Below are 20,135 nucleotides of genomic sequence, written 5' to 3'. Positions count from 1 at the left end.
TTTTAAATTAAAAATTTTAATAAGCGAGTAATCGATAGATGAAAACATGATTCGATATTTTTTGAAATCGATTGTAGTTTAAAAAAAAAAAAAAAAAAAAAAAAACTAAGAGATAAAAAACATAACCTGTATTATTGTTGTGATATGTATGTTCAATGTTCACATCTAATGTTATGATAATTGATATATATTTACTAAGAATTAAATACATAATAAGAAATATAATATAAAGAAGTTGGTAACATTTATTGAATAATTATATAAATTTAAGTAATATTTGTCATTGTTGTACTTAATAATTAATAATTATAAAAATGAAGACTCGATTTGACACATACGACTTAGTATGTTCTATTGCAGAACTACAAAAGTAAGTTTTACAGATAAATTATTTAATAAATAAATTTATACAGAAAATTTAAAGATAAAAAAATTATTTTCAAAGTTTAGTTGATTACAAAATTAATAGTTTTCTGGATAATTTATCGAATTTTAAGTAAATTGAGTACTCAGATCAATACATTTAATTTAAAACTTTAATTCCAAAATTAAAAAAAAATCAAAAATTTTAAAACTTCAATTTTTTTTCAAATCAATAAATTAACTAAATTTCAAATGTAGTGAGTACTCACATAAATACATTTGAATTGTAAAAATTTATAGACAGAATTTAAAAATAAAATTATTTTCAACGCTGGGTTAACGACGAAATTCTATAATTGTAATTTTTTATTAAAATTGATTATTTTCCTGGGCAATTTGTTGAATTCTGAGTAAAATAAGTATTTACATTAAGAGGAGTCTGAACTTTTTTCTCTATCATACTCAAGTCGATGAACGGTACCATCCTTGTTGCACTTGCGCAGTAAATGGAAATTTTGTCCACGTTTTTCTCTTAAATAAATGAAAATTTTTTAAAAATGAAAACTTAGATTGCCAGATTATAGAGTAATGCATCGAGTTTCGTTCTTAATTTTGCGTTTATTAAGGTTTTGTTTGAGAGAAAAATTTAGACAAAAATAACTATAGACCCTCCTTAATATATTTAATTTATAACTTCATTTTCAAAATTGCAAAATGAAAAAAAATTTCAAAATTTTAAAACCTTAATTTTTCATTAAAAGAATAAATTTATTGGATAAATCACTAAACTCTAAGTAAAATGAGTACGTACGTCAATAAATTCATATGAAAAAATATAAATGATTAATTAAATATAAAATTTATAGATTAATTGGAATGCGAGTAAACCAAATCTACGACATCGACCATCGGACATATCTAATCCGCCTGCAACGGAGCGAAGAAAAGCGAGTCCTGCTCCTAGAATCTGGTAACCGGATCCACACAACAGCTTTTGAGTGGCCCAAGAACGTCGCGCCTTCAGGATTCAGCATGAAAATGCGTAAGCATTTAAAAAACAAGCGTCTCGAATCACTGACCCAGATTGGCTGTGATCGGATAGTCGATCTACAGTTCGGTAGCAATGAAGCAGCTTACCACGTAATTCTTGAAGTTTACGACCGCGGTAACATAATTCTGACCGATTACGAACTAACTACTCTAAATATTTTACGTCCTCACATCGAGGGCGACAAAATAAGATTCGCCGTTCGCGAAAAGTATCCCACTGACCGAGCCCATTTAACGACAATGCCCTCTCCTGAAGTAATTCGTTCAAAATTAGTTTCCGCAAAAACCGGAGAGCCGCTTAAAAAAATCTTAAATCCTCTTTGTGAATTCGGTTCTGCGTTAATTGACCACGTGCTTTTATCAAACGGTTTCGAATCTAATTGTAAAGTTGGCAAAAGCTTTTTCCTGGACAAAGACTTTGACCGGCTGATGGCCGCATTGAATCAAGCAAATGATCTAATAGAGCAAGCTAAGACAACTCCTTCAAAAGGTTACATCATTCAGAAAAAAGAATCCAAAGCAACTGGAGATTCTGGAGAATTTATTTTAGCAAATGTTGATTTCCATCCGTATCTATTAGAGCAGTACAAGGATCAGCCTTTTAAAGAATTTGATACCTTTGATCTAGCAGTCGATGAGTATTTCTCGACAATGGAAGGCCAGAAGCTGGATCTAAAAGCTCTGGCACAAGAGCGTGATGCTCTTAAAAAACTGGAGAATGTAAAGAAAGATCATGACCAACGTCTAGCTGGACTGGAAGCTAATCAAGAGCTTGATAAACGCAAAGCTGAGTTGATTATATTAAACCAAGAATTGGTAGACAATGCAATACTCGCGATTCAGAGTGCGCTAGCCAACCAAATGCCTTGGCCGGATATCCAAGTTCTGATCAGCGAAGCCCAAGTCAGAGGTGATCATGTTGCTAAAGCTATCAAGGCGTTAAAATTGGAAACCAATCACATTTCTGTTTATCTGACTAATCCTTATGATGCTGACTCTGATTCAAATTACGAGGATGAAGATGGTGGTGAGGATGGAAATGGACAGAAGAAACGAGAACTGGAACCCATGACTATAGACATTGATCTAGCACATTCAGCTTACGGAAACGCGCTGCGTTATTTTGATCAGAAGCGTTCGGCTGCTAAGAAACATCAGAAGACAATTGAATCTCAAGGCAAGGCTTTGAAATCTGCTGAACGAAAGACTAAACAAACATTGAAAGAAGTCCAGGCAATTCATACCATAAACAAAGCAAGAAAAGTTTACTGGTTTGAAAAGTTTTACTGGTTCATTACCAGCGAAAACTATTTGGTAATTGGCGGTCGCGATATGCAGCAGAATGAATTGATTGTAAAACGTTATTTGCGTGCTGGCGATTTGTATGTTCACGCGGATCTTACCGGTGCCAGTTCAATTGTTATTAAAAATCCTAGTGGGAATCCCGTGCCACCAAAGAGTTTGGCTGAGGCGGGAACGATGGCAGTCGTGTACAGCGTGGCCTGGGATGCAAAGGTCGTCGCGGGTGCTTGGTGGGTACACAGTGATCAAGTTTCTAAAACAGCACCTACTGGAGAGTATTTGACAACTGGTTCCTTCATGATTAGAGGAAAAAAAAATTATTTACCGCCTTGTCAGTTGGTTATGGGACTGGCGTTTTTGTTTAGACTAGAGGATGGAAGTATTGAAAGACATCGGGGTGAAAGGAGATTCCGGGGCCTAGAAGATGATGAGTTCAGCATTGCTGGTGATGACAATGTTAACGACGTGGAGATTGAACTGGACTCTGATGATAACGACTCTGATGGCAAAGAAGATGACGTTAATGCAGATACTGCCGGTAAAGAAGAAGGAAGCTCTGATACTAAAGTATTGGAAGCTATTGATGAAGATGATTCTGAGTCAGATGATGAATCATTATTTCCTGATACGCAGATAAAATTGGATTTAACTGGATCTAAAGTTAAGTTACTGATTGATAATAAAAGACCTTTGGAGCCGGAAGAAGAAATTGTGTATTTAGGTGATGACAAACCTGTTATTGTAAAGCATTCTTTGAAAATAAAACCAAAAGCTAATCAGAGGTTGACAGAGAACCGGCAAGATCTTGATGTTACTAGAGATTTAACAAAACCAGAAAATAAAATCGAACCAGTAAAACAGGAACCGGCAAAATTGAAACGAGGACAGAAAGCTAAATTGAAGAAAATAAAAGAAAAATATAAGGACCAGGATGAGGAGGACAGAAGAATAATAATGGAGATGATGAAACCTAATCCAGCAAGAGAAGAAAAGAGAAATAGAAAAAAGAAGAATGTTAATCTTGATAAAAATCAGCAGAAGAAAAAAGGAGGTAAAGCTCCAGCTCCTAGACCAGTTCCCGAGGGAGGTGAAGATGATGATGAAGATGTTGGACCAGCTCCTGAATTGGATATGCTTGATCAGTTTACTGGCAAGCCTATTGATGAAGACGAATTGCTCTTTGCTGTACCGGTTATTGCGCCTTATTCTACTGTCCTGAATTACAAGTTCAAGGTTAAGTTGATGCCAGGAACGGGAAAAAGAGGAAAGGCTGCTAAAACCGCACTGGCGATGTTTTTGAAAGATAAATCTACAACTGCGAGGGAGAAAGATTTGCTGAAGGCAGTGAAGGATGAAGTTGTGGCCAGAAATATTCCAGGAAAGGTCAAGATCAGTGCACCCCAAGCTCAGAGATTAAAGAAGTGATTCCAAGGTTCATTATAATAATTAAGTCCATGTATAAAAATTTATTTATAAGTGTATTAAATAAATTATTGGATAAGTTTAGAAAAAATGTAATTTTTTTTTAATCGTAAAAAACAAGATTTTTATTTAAAATTAATCAAACATATCTTCATCAGAATCTGCGGCTACTTGACGACTCAGCTTGGATATTTTTGCTTGTCGGGATTTGGTACCTCTTGGCATGACCTAGAATAAAAAAATTAAATTAAAAAAATTTTTTTTTTTAATGAAAATGACCATTTTTACGTCATTTTTTGCAGACTCTAAATATTTATTAAATAAAATTTATTGTTTGCGTATGAAAATTTATTTAAAATTATCTATATACTGAAAGTAAGTGATGTATGTAATAGTTTGGAATTTGTTAATTGCAATCAGCTAATTCATTAAAAATGAAATAGGTTAAATTTTTGAATAATTAAATTTTTTTTATGTTAAAATAAATAATTTAGTGAAAGATTTAATGCTTCAGATATTTGAGGTTTGTTTAATTAAAATAATTATGAATTAGAATAATGTAACAGAGGATTAAAAATTGATTTGAAAATAAAAAATTAATTTTTTTCTCAATATTGAATATAAATAATTAATTTTTTTCTACTCTCAGGCTGTAAAATCGTCGATTTCCGAAAAATTCGGGGAGTTATAGTTTTCACGCTGATTGTCGAAAATCAAGTTTTCATCAGATTTCGACGTTTGGAGGTCCTAGGAAACTACTCTGATCATTTTCAGAATGATATCCGATTATCTGTATGTATGTGTGTGTATAGATGTAAATTCTCCATATCTTTCTAATCAAATAAACGATTGAGGCGGTTCTTGTGGTAATCGAAAGAGTTTGTTTGCAGGCCGTCAACTTTCATCAACGATATCTCTCGAACGAATTAACCGATTGATATGGTTGAGGCGGCAATCGACGCGTTTTATCGAGTTCTAAAGCTGATCAGATTTTTAAAATGATGTATTTATCCAGTCGTTTTTGAGAAATTTCAAAAAAACAAAAAAAAAATTTTTTTTAATTCTTTCGTTAATTGTTTCTCTTGAACGAATGAACCGATTTTGATGGTTAAGGTGGCATTCGACGTGGCTTATGAGGTTTTAGAGCTGATTAGATTTTGGAATCAATCCACAGAGCACATTAAAAGTTGTCCAAAGAAAACATTTTTGAAAAAATTTTATTTTTGGAATATTTCCGAACGAACCCGGAGCTCAAATTTTCATAGCTTGTAGAAATTAACAAGCCGCGCCGAATGACACCTTGCCGATCAAAATCAGTTCATCCGTTCAAAAGAATACAGGTATTTACATACGTACATACGTACGTACGTACGTATATACATACATACATACACTCGGACATCATCGTGAAATTAGTCAGAATAGCTTACTAGAACCTCAGAACGTCAAGATCTGATAGAAATTCGATTTTCGAAAATCGGACTGAAACCAATAACTTTCATGTATCTGAAGATCGAAACGTTTTTCGCGCAACGAAAATGAAAAAAAATTAAGTAATTTGACTACTTAAGAGGTAGCTCCGGAAGTTGGGGTAGTCCAAGATTTTCAACTGACATACCAGCATCTATATGCGAAAGATTTCAAAAATATAGTCATCCAGTAGAATTTTACCTTCCAGTTTTGGTTTTTTCATTGCGCGAAAAACGTTCCTATCTTCAGGTACATATAACTTCCCGAATTTTTGAAAATTTTCAATTTTCTTAGCAGGTAGTTAAAAAAAAAGAAAAGTCCTAAGAAAATTTTCGTTTTCAATTTACAATACAAAAAATTTCTTGCACCAAGAAATTATTTTTTTGGTGTAGGACCTTAAAACTTTGAGATCAAATGACAACTTGATTCTTGAAAATCGGGTTGAAAGCAATTATCTAATATTTTTTTTTCTAATCATCGACAAATCGAAATTCTCGTAAAATTAATAAATTTTATTAAACTTCCATTTCAATTACCTTTGAAAATCGAACAAAATTGTTATCAGTACAGTAAAACAGCTTGAGTAATAGTAAAGTTACAGTGGATTCCTTTAAAAACTTTAAGTTCTCTATAAATCACGACAAACAGGAGCCCGAATTTGATGAATGCAGCCAAAATATCGTAATTTTAAAAAAGATTCGATTTACATACTTTGTAGGGTAAGAGCACCACTACTTAGCCCCTAACCAGTAGCCAGCAAGTCATATACTTTAACATGGCTCAAAATATATATAGATATAATTTAACATGAGGTAGCTGGCTATTGGTTTGGGGCTGGGTACTGGTGCTCTTACCCTAAATGAGAAAATTTTCCAACTCGATTGAGAAAATTTTTATATAATTAAAATTAATAGCTTAAATTTTTAGGGAGTTTGTATTTAATTAATATATTGTATTTTTTAAATTTTTTACAACCAAAAATAGATACAACCGAAAGTCTTTTTTTTTTTCGAAATCACTTTTATAAAATTTGTCTACCATAAATTGTAAAAATCGAAAAATCTAGACATCAACAATTTTTTTAAATTTAACTCTATAATGTGTAAATATAAATGAACAAAATATAATTTTCAGCAAATTGAATCTTTTCTTTTTAAAGACGCTACAAAGCAAAACAAATTTAGAAAAAAAGATTTACGAATATTTTTCTTGAGATTTTTTATGGCCGGAAATAATCAAAACCCCACACCTACATGAGTACCCTATTTATTTTTGTATGAAGGAAGTTCTTAATTAAAATTTCCAAGATATTTCTTCATTTTAATCAAAATCATTTGAGTATTCTATTTACTAAAATAATTTTTCTTCATAAAAAAAAAAGTACTTGTACCAAGCGAATAGTTAATTAAAAATTTGTTATAAAACAGTTTCTCCGGGCACCCTAATAAATACATTTCCATCCTTAAAAAATAAAAATATTAAAGAAAAAACATACCTCAGCTTCTGATTCATCCCCAGAATCCGTCGACTTCTTGATCTTTCTTCCTTTCTTCTCAACCTTCTTCTTTTTGGTAATCATAACATCATATTCAGTATCAGAATCATCATCCATAGCTTCAATCATAGCCTTAACATCTTTAAGCTTTTCTCTTTTTCTATCAACAACAATTCCTACAGTGCTGTCATCCAAAGACACTTGGGGTTTAACTCTAGGACTTTTTCTTCTCGGCGTAGTCACTTGGACTTTTTTTTCCTGCTTAGGTGTTCTGACTCTTTCTCTTTTCTTTACCACTTCTTCTTTGATTTCTTCAACCGTATCCTTCTTTTTTTTCTTCTCGACTTTAACTCCATTAGCCTTTCCTTTTAAACTTTTTCCGACCTCAAAAATTTCTCTGCACTTATTATAATCCGGCGCCTCATTAAACTTTAAGTTTTCAACGAATTTCATGAAATCTTTAACAAAACCTGGAACCTCCTTACTAAACATCTCACCCAAGAACGTATCAATATCCTCAAAAGCTTTTTCTTTCGCTCTCTGAACTGCCGAGCAATCTTTCAAAATTCCTTCCCACGGCAGCTTTCCGCACAGCCACTGAATGACATTATACAGCAAGATCTCAAAATCTCCTCTCATTGTTGGAACCCCAGCATGAGCATCACGACTTGTGTACTCAATAGTTCCATTATGAGCTTTCTTAGGATCAATTTTAAAATCCTTACTCGTATAATGAGACGCAAGACCAAAATCGACTAGATAAATTCGTGAGTCATCTTTCAAGTCCATCAATAAATTTGCTCCCTTAATATCAGCGTGTACGTATGTACGACTGTGAATATACTCCAGGACGTCGATTATTTGTAATGAATAATTAACTACCATTGGCAATGAAAATTTACGTCCATTTTCAATAAATAATTTCCATAAATCTTTACCATAACGTTCCATTACCAAAAAACGATAACGCTGTGACTGATATTCATGTGAACCAGATCCCAAAAATTTCGGCATACCCAAATGAGATAATTTTTTTTTACTACGCCAAGACTCAATGTCATCTGGCTTTGAATTTCTCATATAAAAATGCATTTCAACAAATAATGGACCATTACCATGTGGTTCTATTTTAATTACTGAATTATATGACTTTGATGATGACTTACCATAAGGTGACGCTGAATATATTTCACCAAATCCACCAGTTCCGATTGATTTACCAAGGATCCATTGATTTTTATTTAAATCCTGTAGAATTTCACCCTCGCGTATTGGATCTGGCATTTTGTATCCATTGGCTTTACGTGGTTTTTTTTTATTGGCCGCCATTGTTTTTTATTTATCTATTAATTAACTATTATTATTAATTATTTATTATTTATTATTTATTTTAAGGCACTTTATTTATTTTTTGAGGTTAGAAGACATTTAAATACTGCGCGGTTTTCTTGCTAATAATTTAATAATTTTAATTATTTTTTTTATGATGTTGATTAATTATTTATTATTAATTAACTATGACAGATAGTAATTAGTAAATAAATAGTTAATTGTTGTTATAAATACAGAGCACACTTGTCAACTTGTGGCGGGAATTTACGTGGAATTCGTTCAAATGTTAATAGGGGGAGTTGTTAAAATAACTGGGGGGCCAGAGCCAAGTCCAAGACAGACATTCGTTCGAAATAAACCATTTGAAAAATACGACAAGTCGTCGAATAGATTTTTGTTGAAGAAAAAAAATTAATGAGTAAACTAAAAGTATAAAACTTGGAATTAATTAAATCGGGTTTAGTCTTAAAAAATTTTAAAAATATTTAGATTGCGTAATTTTTCTTCTCGATCTCAATTATTTTTTTAAATAAACCTTTCGACAGTTGTTTATAACTGCAATTGGGTGATCGCATGATTTTTATATCCCTTAAGTTGTGATATTTTAATATTCTTTATAATTTTTTATCATTTTTGAAAAAAAATTTTTTTTTTTTTTTTAACGAATTTTTAAACTATTAAATAAATAAATTGTAGCTGTTATTTAAACGAATAACTAACGCCATCTCATGTATGTGACGTCACAGTGTATTTTTTTTTTTTTTTTTTTTTTTTCAAATTAATGGCGCCAACGTCACGCAACTTTCATATAATATACCGGTTTTATTTATTTATTTATTTAAAAATTATTTGTTTAAATTGATTTTTGATTTTATTCTGAAATTTTATATACATCAAAGAATTGTTTTATTTAATTTTTAGTTATCGTTTTCATGCAAATACAATTTAAATTATAAATTCAAACTATTTCCTTTAGAGCGCGCTTTTGTTCTCTTACTTTCTCCATTCGCTCTCCATTCTCTTCTCCCCTCTCACATGTCAGTTGTCTACTGGACGCAAACAGACGCTACGGATTTTTAAAAAAAAGGTAACCGAATTAAATAATTTTCTAAGTTATAATAAATAACGAAATTAAGTAATTATTTCTTAATTATAATTATAATTTATTTTAACTATAAAGTTGAATAATTATTTTGTTTTCTAAATAAATAATTTTTTATTAGTAAGTTTATTAAGCGTTGAAAATATCTGACACATGACGCAAAATGTTTACGGAAAGGGATAGGACGCATTTAAATTTTTAACGGTCAATATTTTAACGGTGATTTTAGTTTATCAGTGTAATGGCAGTCATACAAAGCGTCTAATGACTCAGTTCATTGGTATTCGCTGATTATTTTAGAAGATAAATATTTATTTTACTTAAACTTTTTTTTTTTTTTTTAAAAGGGACAAAAGATAAAGACTGAAGAATTTAAAGCACGCATAAATAAAACACTAAGTATTTAATAAAGTACTTAAAAAAAAAATGGATCCATTTACTCAGGTACGAAATTTTAACTCCAAAATATTTAAATGATTAATAACAAATGAATATCCTGGTTGTAGTATTAATTAATAAATAAATATTTATAATAAATAATTAATAATTAAATTTATAGCGAATGCTAGAACGTGCGAAAGCAAGAAGAGAAAAATTAGATACACAATTATCTAATGCTGGACATGAAATAAAACGTCGTAGCCCTTTGAAAGAAGCTACGATAAATATTCCTAGTCCTGTTAAAACTCCACCCAAGTTGACTGTTCAAGAAAATAAAGAAAACACAACAACATTAGCTGCTAATGTTAAATCCAAGCTTGACAGATTAGGAAAACTGTACTCTGGTATTTTTTATATTTTTTATTATTTTATTTTATCGGCCTGATTATTAAACTGTGGATTAGTTTACTGATGATCCTGGGGATTATAGATGAGGATCGGGAGCTGTTGAGTTCGCCGATTCACCGTACTGAGGAAAAATTCAGCGCTGAAGAGACCAGTGATGTGAGTGCAAGCAAAAAATGTGGAGTTGGTGGAGCCCGGCTGGACCGTTTAGCTGCACTTGCTTCCACTATTAATAATTGGGAAGATGATTTGTCACATCCTACTGTGGTAATTAATTTATTTGTTTTTTTTTAATGGAGCGTAAATTTTATTTTTGTACGCCAATTATTTTATTTTTTAACGCTGATAATTTTTAAGTTTAATAAAATAGTAAGAGATCAATTGGCGGTAATTTATTTTATTTTGAGAGTTGTGATTAATTTTTATAAATTAGTTACATAAATTATTAGGACTAATTTTAATTTATAGTTTACAAAGATCAAGAGCAAATATTTTAAAATATTAAATATACAAGTCTAGATTCCTTTTTTTTTTTAACATATTTTGTTTTTGCAATTGTTTGCTCATCAGTTATCTAGAATAACATAAATAGATTAATCTGAGTATTGAGTTTAACATTTTAAAAAAAAGTTTGATTAACAGACGTGTGTCCTGTCAATAGTTGATGCATCTTAATTTTTAGTGAACTTATTACCGACACTAACTATTTAGAAATAAATTACAATTAAGGGGGGGGGGGGTCAGGTTCTAAAGCGTGAAAAAAAAACACTTCTTTGCGAATTTTTTTCAGCTATATGGATAGAGTAAATTAATTTAAACCTTTTGTACATAGTTAAGTGTCATTTCAAGAACATCTCCTGAAATTTTTACGCGAAAATATCTACAAACAAGCCGGTGACGAAGCTTTCCCAAGAACGTCTTAGAAAAAAGACGAGTTGCAGTGATTACTGCATCTCAGCTAAAAATTATCTGAAGTCGAGTACCCTTAAAATTTAGTTGAAGTATCATCAAATCTTCTCCCCAACGATCTCTGATCATTTTTTTTTTGCATTTCTACATTTTTGGTGGTCATGTAAAATGAAAAGTACTATTTTTCTCGAAAAATCCCGCCATTTGGGGGTAGAAAACCCCCTCAATGTAAAAAAAAAATCTCAAACTCAACGTTGGGGGGAGGTATTTTATATATATAGAAAGTGTGTACCAAGTTTGAAATGAATCGGTCATGTAGTTTTCAAATGGCAGTGATCACGGACTGTGAAAAAGTAGTTTTGAGAAAAATGCGTTTGAAGTTTTAGAAGAAAAAAGTGAAAAAAAAAAAAAAAAATAATTTTTTTTCAATTTAGGGGAGAATGGGGGAAAGAAGGCCCCCCCCCCTCCTGAAAATTTGATAAAAAAAAATTTATTTTTTTTCAACTTAGGGAACAGTGAGGCAAAAGTTGCTCTGATTGACTTGAAATTTTGGGAATATATTCTTAAGAGAGTATACCAGGTGATTTTCAAATGAACCGTTTTCACAGGTAAAGACCCTAATTATTAAATAAAATATGTCATTCGATGCGTAAACTTATTATTTATCGAATGAAATGTTTCTTGTTCGGAAATTGCAGTTTATATCTGAGAACGGCTCATTTGAAATTTCTATTTGCTAATGTAAGTGCAACAAGGACAGTTCCGTTCGTTCACATGTGTGTGAGAAAGAGAATAGATGGCACATCCTCTTATATACTATTTTAGATTATAAATATTATCTGGGCGTTGTAATCTGACAGTTACATCATTAAAATTTTAAAAATCAATCATTTTCATTGACTTAAGGGGGGGGTAGGGTCTCGCACTTTTGAAAAATCGATATTTTTTTTTTGTCTTTTCTTATAGTTAAACACTTTAAGAGGATGTGCCATCTATTCTCTTTCTCACACACATGTGAACGAACGGAACTGTCCTTGTTGCACTTACATTAGCAAATAGAAATTTCAAATGAGCCGTTCTCAGATATAAACTACAATTTCCGAACGAGAAACATTTCATTCGATAAACAATAAGTTTACGCATCGAATGACATATTTTATTTAATAATTAGGGTCTTTACCTGTGAAAACGGTTCATTTGAAAATCACCTGGTATACTCTCTTAATGATCCTCTAAAAATCTAATTACTTAGACTCAATCTGTTATTAATTTATCCTCCGTTTTGATAAACGCGGTAATTTTTTTTCCTTGTTATAATTCAAATTTTAAATTATAATATTAATTTTTCGGTTTTACAAAAAATAACACACTCGATTAAAAAAATATATATACAGTTATATCTATCTTAGTTCTTGAGATAAGTGACCGGAAGTTTAACTTGAGCTTCATTTATCAATTACTGAGTTTTTAAAATAAATATTTTAATAAAAAATTTATTTTCCAGGCACCAAAAGAACCCATACGAAAAACAAACACAAGGTTTAATTACAAACCATCTCCAACAAAAGCTCAAGAACGCAGTGTACGCGCCAGCAGTATCGGCAGAGATGTTCCTGAAAAAAAGAAGTTAGTAAGCGAGAAGACAAAGACGCCGGAGAAAGCAGTCCCATCAACTTCAAAGACCCCGGAGAAGAGCGTCGCGTCTACATCTAAGGACCGCCAAGGAAGTTACAGGACGCCGGAGAAGAGTACGAAGGAGGTCGCAAGTGGAAATCGGACGCCAAGCAGGTTTGGTGGTTACAGTGGTTCTCCAAAAAGTAAAATACAATCACCAGGTTCAGTATTGAGTAAAGCCTCGTTATTTGAATCCAAAAGTTTAGCTACTAAGGCCAAGGATCCCGCGGAGATGTCACTTTCTGAGAGGATGGCGATGTTTGAAAGGAATAAGGGCGAGGCTTTGATTCCAAAGGCTCCATTGTCGTTACCAGTTTCCACTAAGAAGCTTATGGAGTGTCAGAAAGTCTGCAATCAAACCAGTACCGGTAATTTTTTTTTTTTTTTATAAAAAAAATTATTTTAGAATTTTTAGTTTATTTATTATTTTATTTTATTTTTAGATCAACGAAGTAAAGTCAACACTGGGACACAAAATAGACGTGCGTTATTTGAAGGATTGCCTAAACAGCAATTAGAAAATGATATTTTACGTGACACACAAGCTGAAAGAAAAAAAGAATTAGAGATGTTAAGATCTCGGTTTAATAAAAATAAAGAGTCAGCCCAAGCTGCCGCTGGGTCTTGTATAAGACCGAGAAATAACAGCGATGGGTCGCCGAAAAATTCACCAGTATGTCCTGTCAAACCTACACCAGCCACTGTAATATATATTAATATTAATTAAAATTATTTAAAATTATAAATAATAAACTATTAAATTTATTTAAATTATTTAGGAACAAGCGCCGCCACCACCACCGCCATTACCTTCAGCTCAAGAATCCCGTACACCAACGAAGCGTCAAGTAACGACACTAAAAGCACCAGCTGTGCAAACAACTCGCACAATATTTTCAGATGTCAAACGTATTAAAGTATCTCCACCTAAGCCAGGTCACTTATACCCCGACTTGACAGCTATTGAGTCTTCGGAAACCGAAACAACTGACTCGGAGTACACAGTGGGTACGACAGAAGCCGAGACAGCGACATTAGATGAGCCAACTGATACTGAAACAGATCTAGATGATTACTATGGTCTTGAGCAAGAAGTATCAACAAACTGCGACGATAGTAATACTAGTTTTGAAAACAGTATCATGCGGGTCGTAAAAGAAAGTAAGAAGTCGAATAGCTGTAACAAGAGACAAATTGAATCCGATGAGAGTTCGACATCTGACATATCAGTGCTTGATGAAATGGATGAGTACTTAGACGAATGTCTAGCTCTTCAGGAGGCGCAGAATCATGGTCCGACTCCTCCAAAGCAAAATCGCGCTGGAAACAGCCCGTCTATGGCATCAACAAGTTTTAAATACTCCCAGAATATTTATAAATCTCCAATTAAAATTACGCCGTCTGGCTCGCCGCGTAAGAAAGATCAGTACATTATTGATGGTGGCCAAAAAGATCAAGTCCCTCTGATGCACAGCGTGAGTTTTTACCGCCGGCAGCAATGCGAGGCTGCCAAGACACCCGTTAGGCAAGTAAAGCGGTCCGTTGAGTCAACGGACTGCGAAGAGCCAACGGATGACAATGAAACTGCAATGGTACAGGTCAAAATCAAACAGTTAATGGAGGATGTCTGTAAACAACAGACGGTAATTGGTCAGGCGAGCCAGGCGTTGAACTTGTGTACGGCCACGGTTGAATTCAGTGGATCCCGTGAGCAAGTTGAAGGCGAGCGATTACTTCTGGTAGCGACTCACCGTCGACATGCAGCTCTCAATGAGATCCAGAGAATGCGAGTCGAGGGAACACTTCGACCTGTTTTGCCTGGATCGTCTCCTAGACAAGAAAGTGGATCGCTTACTATTTCAGCGCTTACTCTTCCTTTGAAACGCGACCACTCGTTCAATATAAACTCGGACATGTGTTTGCACTTTTTATGTTTAATCCGTCACCTAGATACGGTAATAGCGACGCCTGTAGTCCAAGTTGATCGAAACGATTCTTGTATCCGTTTTCCCTCGACAATTAAACTCGATGACCTTTATTCAGATTTTAAAATTACTATTGAAGTTTACTCGCTTGAGACGCGAGCAGAAATTTTACCCCATGAAATTAAATATCACATAAAGGACAGCAATAAGAAATACTCTAAATACGAGAGTAAGTTAATTAAACCTTCGCATCCATCTCCTGGTGGACCAGGAGCTGTACGGTCGCCATCATTCAGTTTAACTGGATACGTAGTGTTCAGTTTAAAAGAAATAAACCGAAACCAATTTACTCTCAACAAAGTACCACGTAATTCATCACTGGAAGGACACCTGCTGATGCATGTTTCATGCGAGCTCAATATTTCTATTGAACATCGTGGGTTCCTCACGATGTTCGAAGATATTGGGGGATGTGGGTCGTGGCGGAGGCGCTGGTGTTTACTTAAAGGTGATACATTGTCGTCCTGGACTTATCCGGAGGACGAAAATAAGAAAACGCCAGTCGACTCCCTTGGATTACGAGGTTATTTTAATTTTTAAATATTGTCTTTTTTTTTTTTGCTGAGAAAATATTTAGAGGCTGGATAATTAAATGGTTATTATTTTTTTTTTGTTGCAGAGGTAATTACGACAAATGTAAGTTTAGTTTCGAGAGACATTTGCGCACGACCCAACACCTTTTTACTTGAGACCATGAGACGTGCTCAGCCTAACGACAAAGACAGCTTGGTCGTGGTTAAAAATGGGCCTAATACTACCATAAGGTACTACAATTAATCATATTGACTTGTGTGACAAATGAAAGGACAGCTGCGTTTTAAAATAGGGAAATTTGTTTGAAAAATTTGAAAACGTCTAGCGGGAATTCGAACGTGGTTGTGAACATTTACTGGGAAAATTTTTTTTTTTATTTTATTCTAAATTTCTGAGTAAAGCCATGGAAATAATGTATGAAAGCTTATTTATGGAGAATTTAATTTCCTACAAAATTGTACTGACGCATTCTTGTCGATCTCTGATAACCAAAATTTTTTTTAAAGTCAATACTCTATACATTTATAGATCGGGGATTTAAAATTAAAATTATGATTAAGCCGTCAATGTTACATGATAAATGTATAGAAACAAATTTATAAAGAATTAAATTTCCTAGAAAAATGAACAGATATTTTTATCGTATCTCTAATAGTTTAATCAAAAAAGAAATTTTTATCCAAAACTTTATCGCTATAAAACTCGCGACTTATTTAAATATCAATAAAAACAATGTAACAAAAATTTGAATAAATATATACAATTATCACTTGTTACGCATATCAAACCAACAAACCCCCATTTTAGCTCAAAAATAAAAGTTGTATTTTAAAAGGCAGCCCTTTAATTGAATAATTTTCTCAATTATTAACTAAAATAATGAATTGATATCAATAATTTATTTTAATTTCAGACATTTATTAAGCGCCGACACTAAGGAAGAACGACTAAAATGGTGTTCTAAAATTAATAGTTCGCTAAACTTGATACGAGCCTGGGGAGGGATTTCTCCTACGAATTAATTCTCGATTAAACGCGTAACTATCAATTATTTTTTATCATTATTAACCATGTATAGTATTAATAAATTGTAAGCTAATCTATACATTGACATTTTTATATTTATAAATTTTTTTAATTGCTTAAGCTACAATGGAGTTTAATCTCATCTAATATACAGATGCAATTTCAATAATAAAATATGTAAATATAATTAAAATAAGTTTTGTTGAGTGTAAACTCTATAATTAATATAGTAATTAGTAAAATTAATTACTCGACCAATTACTAACTAATTACTAACTAATTTTGTATTTTTTTTTCTTATAAATATTTGTATGAGAAATAAATCCTGAGTAATGAGGAAATTTTTTAAAATTAAAAAATACTTTTAAATGCAGGAGATATAAATCATTTATTTTTATACATTATGCACAGGATAGACATTTAATAATTTTTTTTTTTTTTTTAGTTTTATTTTATTTTTATTAAATGTCTGTTGAGAAAGCGAGTGGTTATTACACAAGAGTTATAACAGGGTGGTAACCATCACGGTCAGCAGTGTAATCTACCCTGTATGTTTTGCCATCGGGTGCGACGAAACTGTAGCTGCCGACAACTTTCATGGCTTCGTCGTCAGTTCCTTCGTTTTCTAGCTCCGCCGTTTCTTCACGCTTTTGTCCATCACTCTGCTCGTAAGAAAAATGGTAACCGCCTACTCCGATACTGTTGTTTTCTTCTTGGCGAATTATTGTTATTTCTTGCTGGGGTGCTGACAGTCCGATTGATGCAACTGACGCCAGAACTACCAAGATTATTATCTACATTTGGATTTTAAAAACATTCTTTATTTTATTATACACATAAATTTTTTTTTTTTCAAAATTTTAGACTTCTGCTTCAAATTTTATTTAAAGCATAGAAAAGTTTTTATTAATTATAGGAAATTCGAATTTTTTTAGCTTATAAAGTTTTTTTTTCTTTCATATAAATATAAAAATTATTTTTGTAGCGAATTTTTTAAGAATTAGTCTCAAATTTTCGAAATTTCAAAATTTTTTTCCCCTACGTAATTTATAGTGATTTAAGTAATTGTTACGATAATTGAAAGAGAACAAAATTTTATGACCCTCACGATTTTCAAATCTATCTGTCAAATAGTTTAAAAAAAAAAAAAACTTTTTTTTCAAAATCGTATTTACATTTAGAAATTTCTTTTAATTTTCGGAGTATTTTCCACCTTTTAGTTTTTATACTTTTTTGGTTCCTCACAAATTTAAAAATTATTTTTCATTAAAATTAAAAAAAAATCTTATATTTAATTACTTTTGAGACTAAAATTTTTTTTTGGTTCTTTTCCACCTAAAATACTTTTCAACTAATTCTCAAAATTTTAAACCTTAATTTTCTTTCTACGGTTTGTCAATATTAAAGAGTTAATATAACTTTACAGCCCTTATTATTTTCAAACCAATCCATTAAGTAATTTCTCCAAAAAAAAAAAAAAGAAAATTAAAAAAAATCAAAATTCAAAACTCGACATATTAAAAAATAAAATAAATTGATGAACAAACTCTTAGATTCTCAATCATTATTTGGATAAATACATTTAATTTAAAAATATCAACAATTCCTACACCAGCTCCGAAATTACAAAAAATATAAAACAATATTTCAAAGTCTCGCACACCAAAAAAAAAAAAAAATGTTATCAACTGTCTAGACATCACTTTCACTATCTAATAATTTGGATATACAATTTTTAAAAATTACTACCAATGATAAAAAATAAAATTAAAAAAAGCAACCCACCGTTTTCATATTTGATAAATAAAACCACGAGAAAATACAAATAATAAGAAGTGTCTTAAGCAACGTTTGATAAAATACACAAGATTCCATCTAACACTCGTACCTTTATATACTCGTAAATAAAAAAAAATCCACTTATCTCCCACTCCTTTTAGTAGCATTAATAAAAATGATTGCATCCAGGTGCATCCTCCATAAGAATACACCGCAGTAGTATCTAACTCCAACATTTTACCCGCTAGGGGCGTAAGTGATTAAATTATCTCGTTAATTTTTCATATTACTAATGACATAAGTATAAATAATTACAGTGACAATTAATAACAATAATTATAAATTTATAAATTGAGAAACAAAAATAAATATGACGCGCAACATTTACGCGACCTTTGACCTGGTAAAAAAAAAAAAAAAATTAAAAATAAAAATAAGTATCAAACTTAGAAAGTAAAAGCAACCGAAGACATCCAACTCATCTCGACTCATCTTCTCTTAGTAATCTAGCTACTGATGACGTTACTTATGACGAAATCGTTAACAAGGTAACGATTTTCATTTAAAGTATTTATTTAAATTATATATATATGTATATTTGGATTTATTACAAATTTAACTATTGGCTTTTGGAGATTGACAAAGATTAAGAGTAAGGGTCTGGTGAGGGAGGCAGAGGAAGGGAAGGAAAAGAAGAAGAAGAAGAAGACGAAGAAATAGGACTAAAGAAGAATGTACGTCCTTGCGCATGGTGACATTTCAACTGCTTTTACTTTGACTCTTTTACCTCTTCGAATATATATATAAGTAATCACTGCTACATAATATAATAGTATAGTATAGTTGAGTTGAGATGAGTTTGGATAAAATAGAGGATACCTCACTCGTATTTGCCGTGAGGAAAGTTTTTATTACGTAATAAATTTAAATGATGACCTTGCCATTTGGAGATGCGACCGAGTGCCCGAACCGCCTCTTCTTTTCTTTCACCTCTGGGTCTATCTGCCCTCTGGTTACGCAAGGGTTAACGCAACTAAAGATTCGATACGGAAGTTTTCGATATTGTTTTACAAATTGTTACATCGCTTCCGTTTTATTTTTTAAATCATTTGAATTAAGAGAATGATGAAAAAAAAAAAAAAAAAAAAAACAAGAAAAATTAGCATTTAGTTTTGTTTTTATTATTATTTTTTTTTCATCGGTTGGACAGCTGATTTTAATGAAAAATTTATTTTTTGAAGAAACGGGATATTATTTATCAGTATGAAATATTTTATGCTAATTAGAGGGATTGGACCTTTAGGTATTAGAACTTTTAGTTTTTATTACTTTGGAGATATTGTATTTTTAAAATACGGGAATGTTTATTTTTTTATTATTTTTTTTTAATTAAAAAAAATTTATAGTAATTTAAATAAAAATATATAAAGTTTTGGAACTTACCCGACTAATAATAGTAAATTATAAATAAATTCTATGAAAATTTCACTATAAGGACAAATGCAGTAGATATCTAAAGAATCTACTAAAAATTATAGTTTCGCATATCAGAATTATCGCAAACTCGTAAATTAAAAATTACATTATCGACTCAGAGAAAATTATATAATATATTTCACTCTACAATTGTATGTAAATTGGGACCAGGACAAATAATTACTCTTCTGTTTCAAAATCTTGTTACGGGATGAAAAAGTAGTTAATTTTGAGTCATTTTTAACCAAAGGTATTAATTATTATATTAAGTTTTTCGTTCGAGTTTATTCAGAATTGTAAAAACCAAATGTTAAAAAAAATTATCTCTGTAAAAATTTAATTATACTACATACAATTTCAATACATAGTTAATAATTACACTAAAGACAGCAACCTTTGCTTTAGTTCCCTATTCAAAACTTCCCATAGA

The 20,135-nt window shown here is 31.6% G+C and overlaps 4 protein-coding genes across 5 annotated transcripts; 2 read left to right on the top strand and 2 right to left on the bottom strand.

The window, feature by feature from the left end:
* Positions 1–130: 130 nt before the first annotated feature.
* LOC130674046 (ribosome quality control complex subunit NEMF homolog) lies at positions 131–4,140 on the top strand. The gene is made up of 2 exons (XM_057479326.1): positions 131–370; positions 1,230–4,140. The coding sequence occupies exons 1-2, from the start codon at positions 315–317 to the stop codon at positions 4,138–4,140; spliced, it is 2,967 nt and encodes a 988-aa protein (XP_057335309.1). The 5' UTR covers positions 131–314.
* Positions 3,206–8,736, bottom strand: LOC130674047 (serine/threonine-protein kinase VRK1-like). The gene is made up of 2 exons (XM_057479328.1): positions 7,103–8,736; positions 3,206–4,365 (listed from the first exon to the last, which is right to left on the bottom strand). The coding sequence occupies exons 1-2, from the start codon at positions 8,429–8,431 to the stop codon at positions 4,273–4,275; spliced, it is 1,422 nt and encodes a 473-aa protein (XP_057335311.1). The 5' UTR covers positions 8,432–8,736; the 3' UTR covers positions 3,206–4,272.
* A 725-nt stretch (positions 8,737–9,461) lies between these two features.
* Positions 9,462–16,742, top strand: LOC130674045 (anillin-like). Of its 2 annotated transcripts, XM_057479325.1 has the most exons (10): positions 9,462–9,521; positions 9,884–9,980; positions 10,096–10,321; positions 10,408–10,589; positions 12,736–13,019; positions 13,107–13,273; positions 13,349–13,608; positions 13,685–15,413; positions 15,510–15,654; positions 16,338–16,742. In XM_057479325.1, the coding sequence occupies exons 2-10, from the start codon at positions 9,963–9,965 to the stop codon at positions 16,444–16,446; spliced, it is 3,120 nt and encodes a 1,039-aa protein (XP_057335308.1). In that variant the 5' UTR covers positions 9,462–9,521; positions 9,884–9,962; the 3' UTR covers positions 16,447–16,742. The 2 variants fall into 2 exon arrangements, with proteins under 2 accessions (XP_057335308.1, XP_057335307.1); XM_057479324.1 differs by having other exon boundaries at positions 12,736–13,273.
* A 57-nt stretch (positions 16,743–16,799) lies between these two features.
* On the bottom strand, positions 16,800–18,393 carry LOC130674049 (flexible cuticle protein 12-like). Its single transcript, XM_057479329.1, has 2 exons — positions 18,236–18,393; positions 16,800–17,244 (listed from the first exon to the last, which is right to left on the bottom strand). The coding sequence occupies exons 1-2, from the start codon at positions 18,323–18,325 to the stop codon at positions 16,942–16,944; spliced, it is 393 nt and encodes a 130-aa protein (XP_057335312.1). The 5' UTR covers positions 18,326–18,393; the 3' UTR covers positions 16,800–16,941.
* Positions 18,394–20,135: the final 1,742 nt, after the last annotated feature.

The sequence above is a fragment of the Microplitis mediator genome, chromosome 8 (genome assembly GCF_029852145.1).
Source record: "Microplitis mediator isolate UGA2020A chromosome 8, iyMicMedi2.1, whole genome shotgun sequence".
NCBI classification, from domain to species: domain Eukaryota; kingdom Metazoa; phylum Arthropoda; class Insecta; order Hymenoptera; family Braconidae; genus Microplitis; species Microplitis mediator.
This window is presented reverse-complemented; position numbering and strand designations above follow the sequence as displayed.

Coding starts and splice junctions, on each gene's coding strand:
- LOC130674045 (XM_057479324.1), top strand. Junction 10,322..10,407: donor ATTAGGAAAACTGTACTCTG/GTATTTTTTATA, acceptor TGGGGATTATAG/ATGAGGATCGGGAGCTGTTG. Junction 15,414..15,509: donor CGACTCCCTTGGATTACGAG/GTTATTTTAATT, acceptor TTTTTGTTGCAG/AGGTAATTACGACAAATGTA.
- LOC130674049 (XM_057479329.1), bottom strand. CDS start 18,325: ATGGAATCTTGTGTATTTTATCAAACGTTGCTTAAGACACTTCTTATT. Junction 17,245..18,235: donor ATTTATCAAATATGAAAACG/GTGGGTTGCTTT, acceptor ATCCAAATGTAG/ATAATAATCTTGGTAGTTCT.
- LOC130674046 (XM_057479326.1), top strand. CDS start 315: ATGAAGACTCGATTTGACACATACGACTTAGTATGTTCTATTGCAGAA. Junction 371..1,229: donor TCTATTGCAGAACTACAAAA/GTAAGTTTTACA, acceptor TAAAATTTATAG/ATTAATTGGAATGCGAGTAA.
- LOC130674047 (XM_057479328.1), bottom strand. CDS start 8,431: ATGGCGGCCAATAAAAAAAAACCACGTAAAGCCAATGGATACAAAATG. Junction 4,366..7,102: donor GGGATGAATCAGAAGCTGAG/GTATGTTTTTTC, acceptor TTTTTATTCTAG/GTCATGCCAAGAGGTACCAA.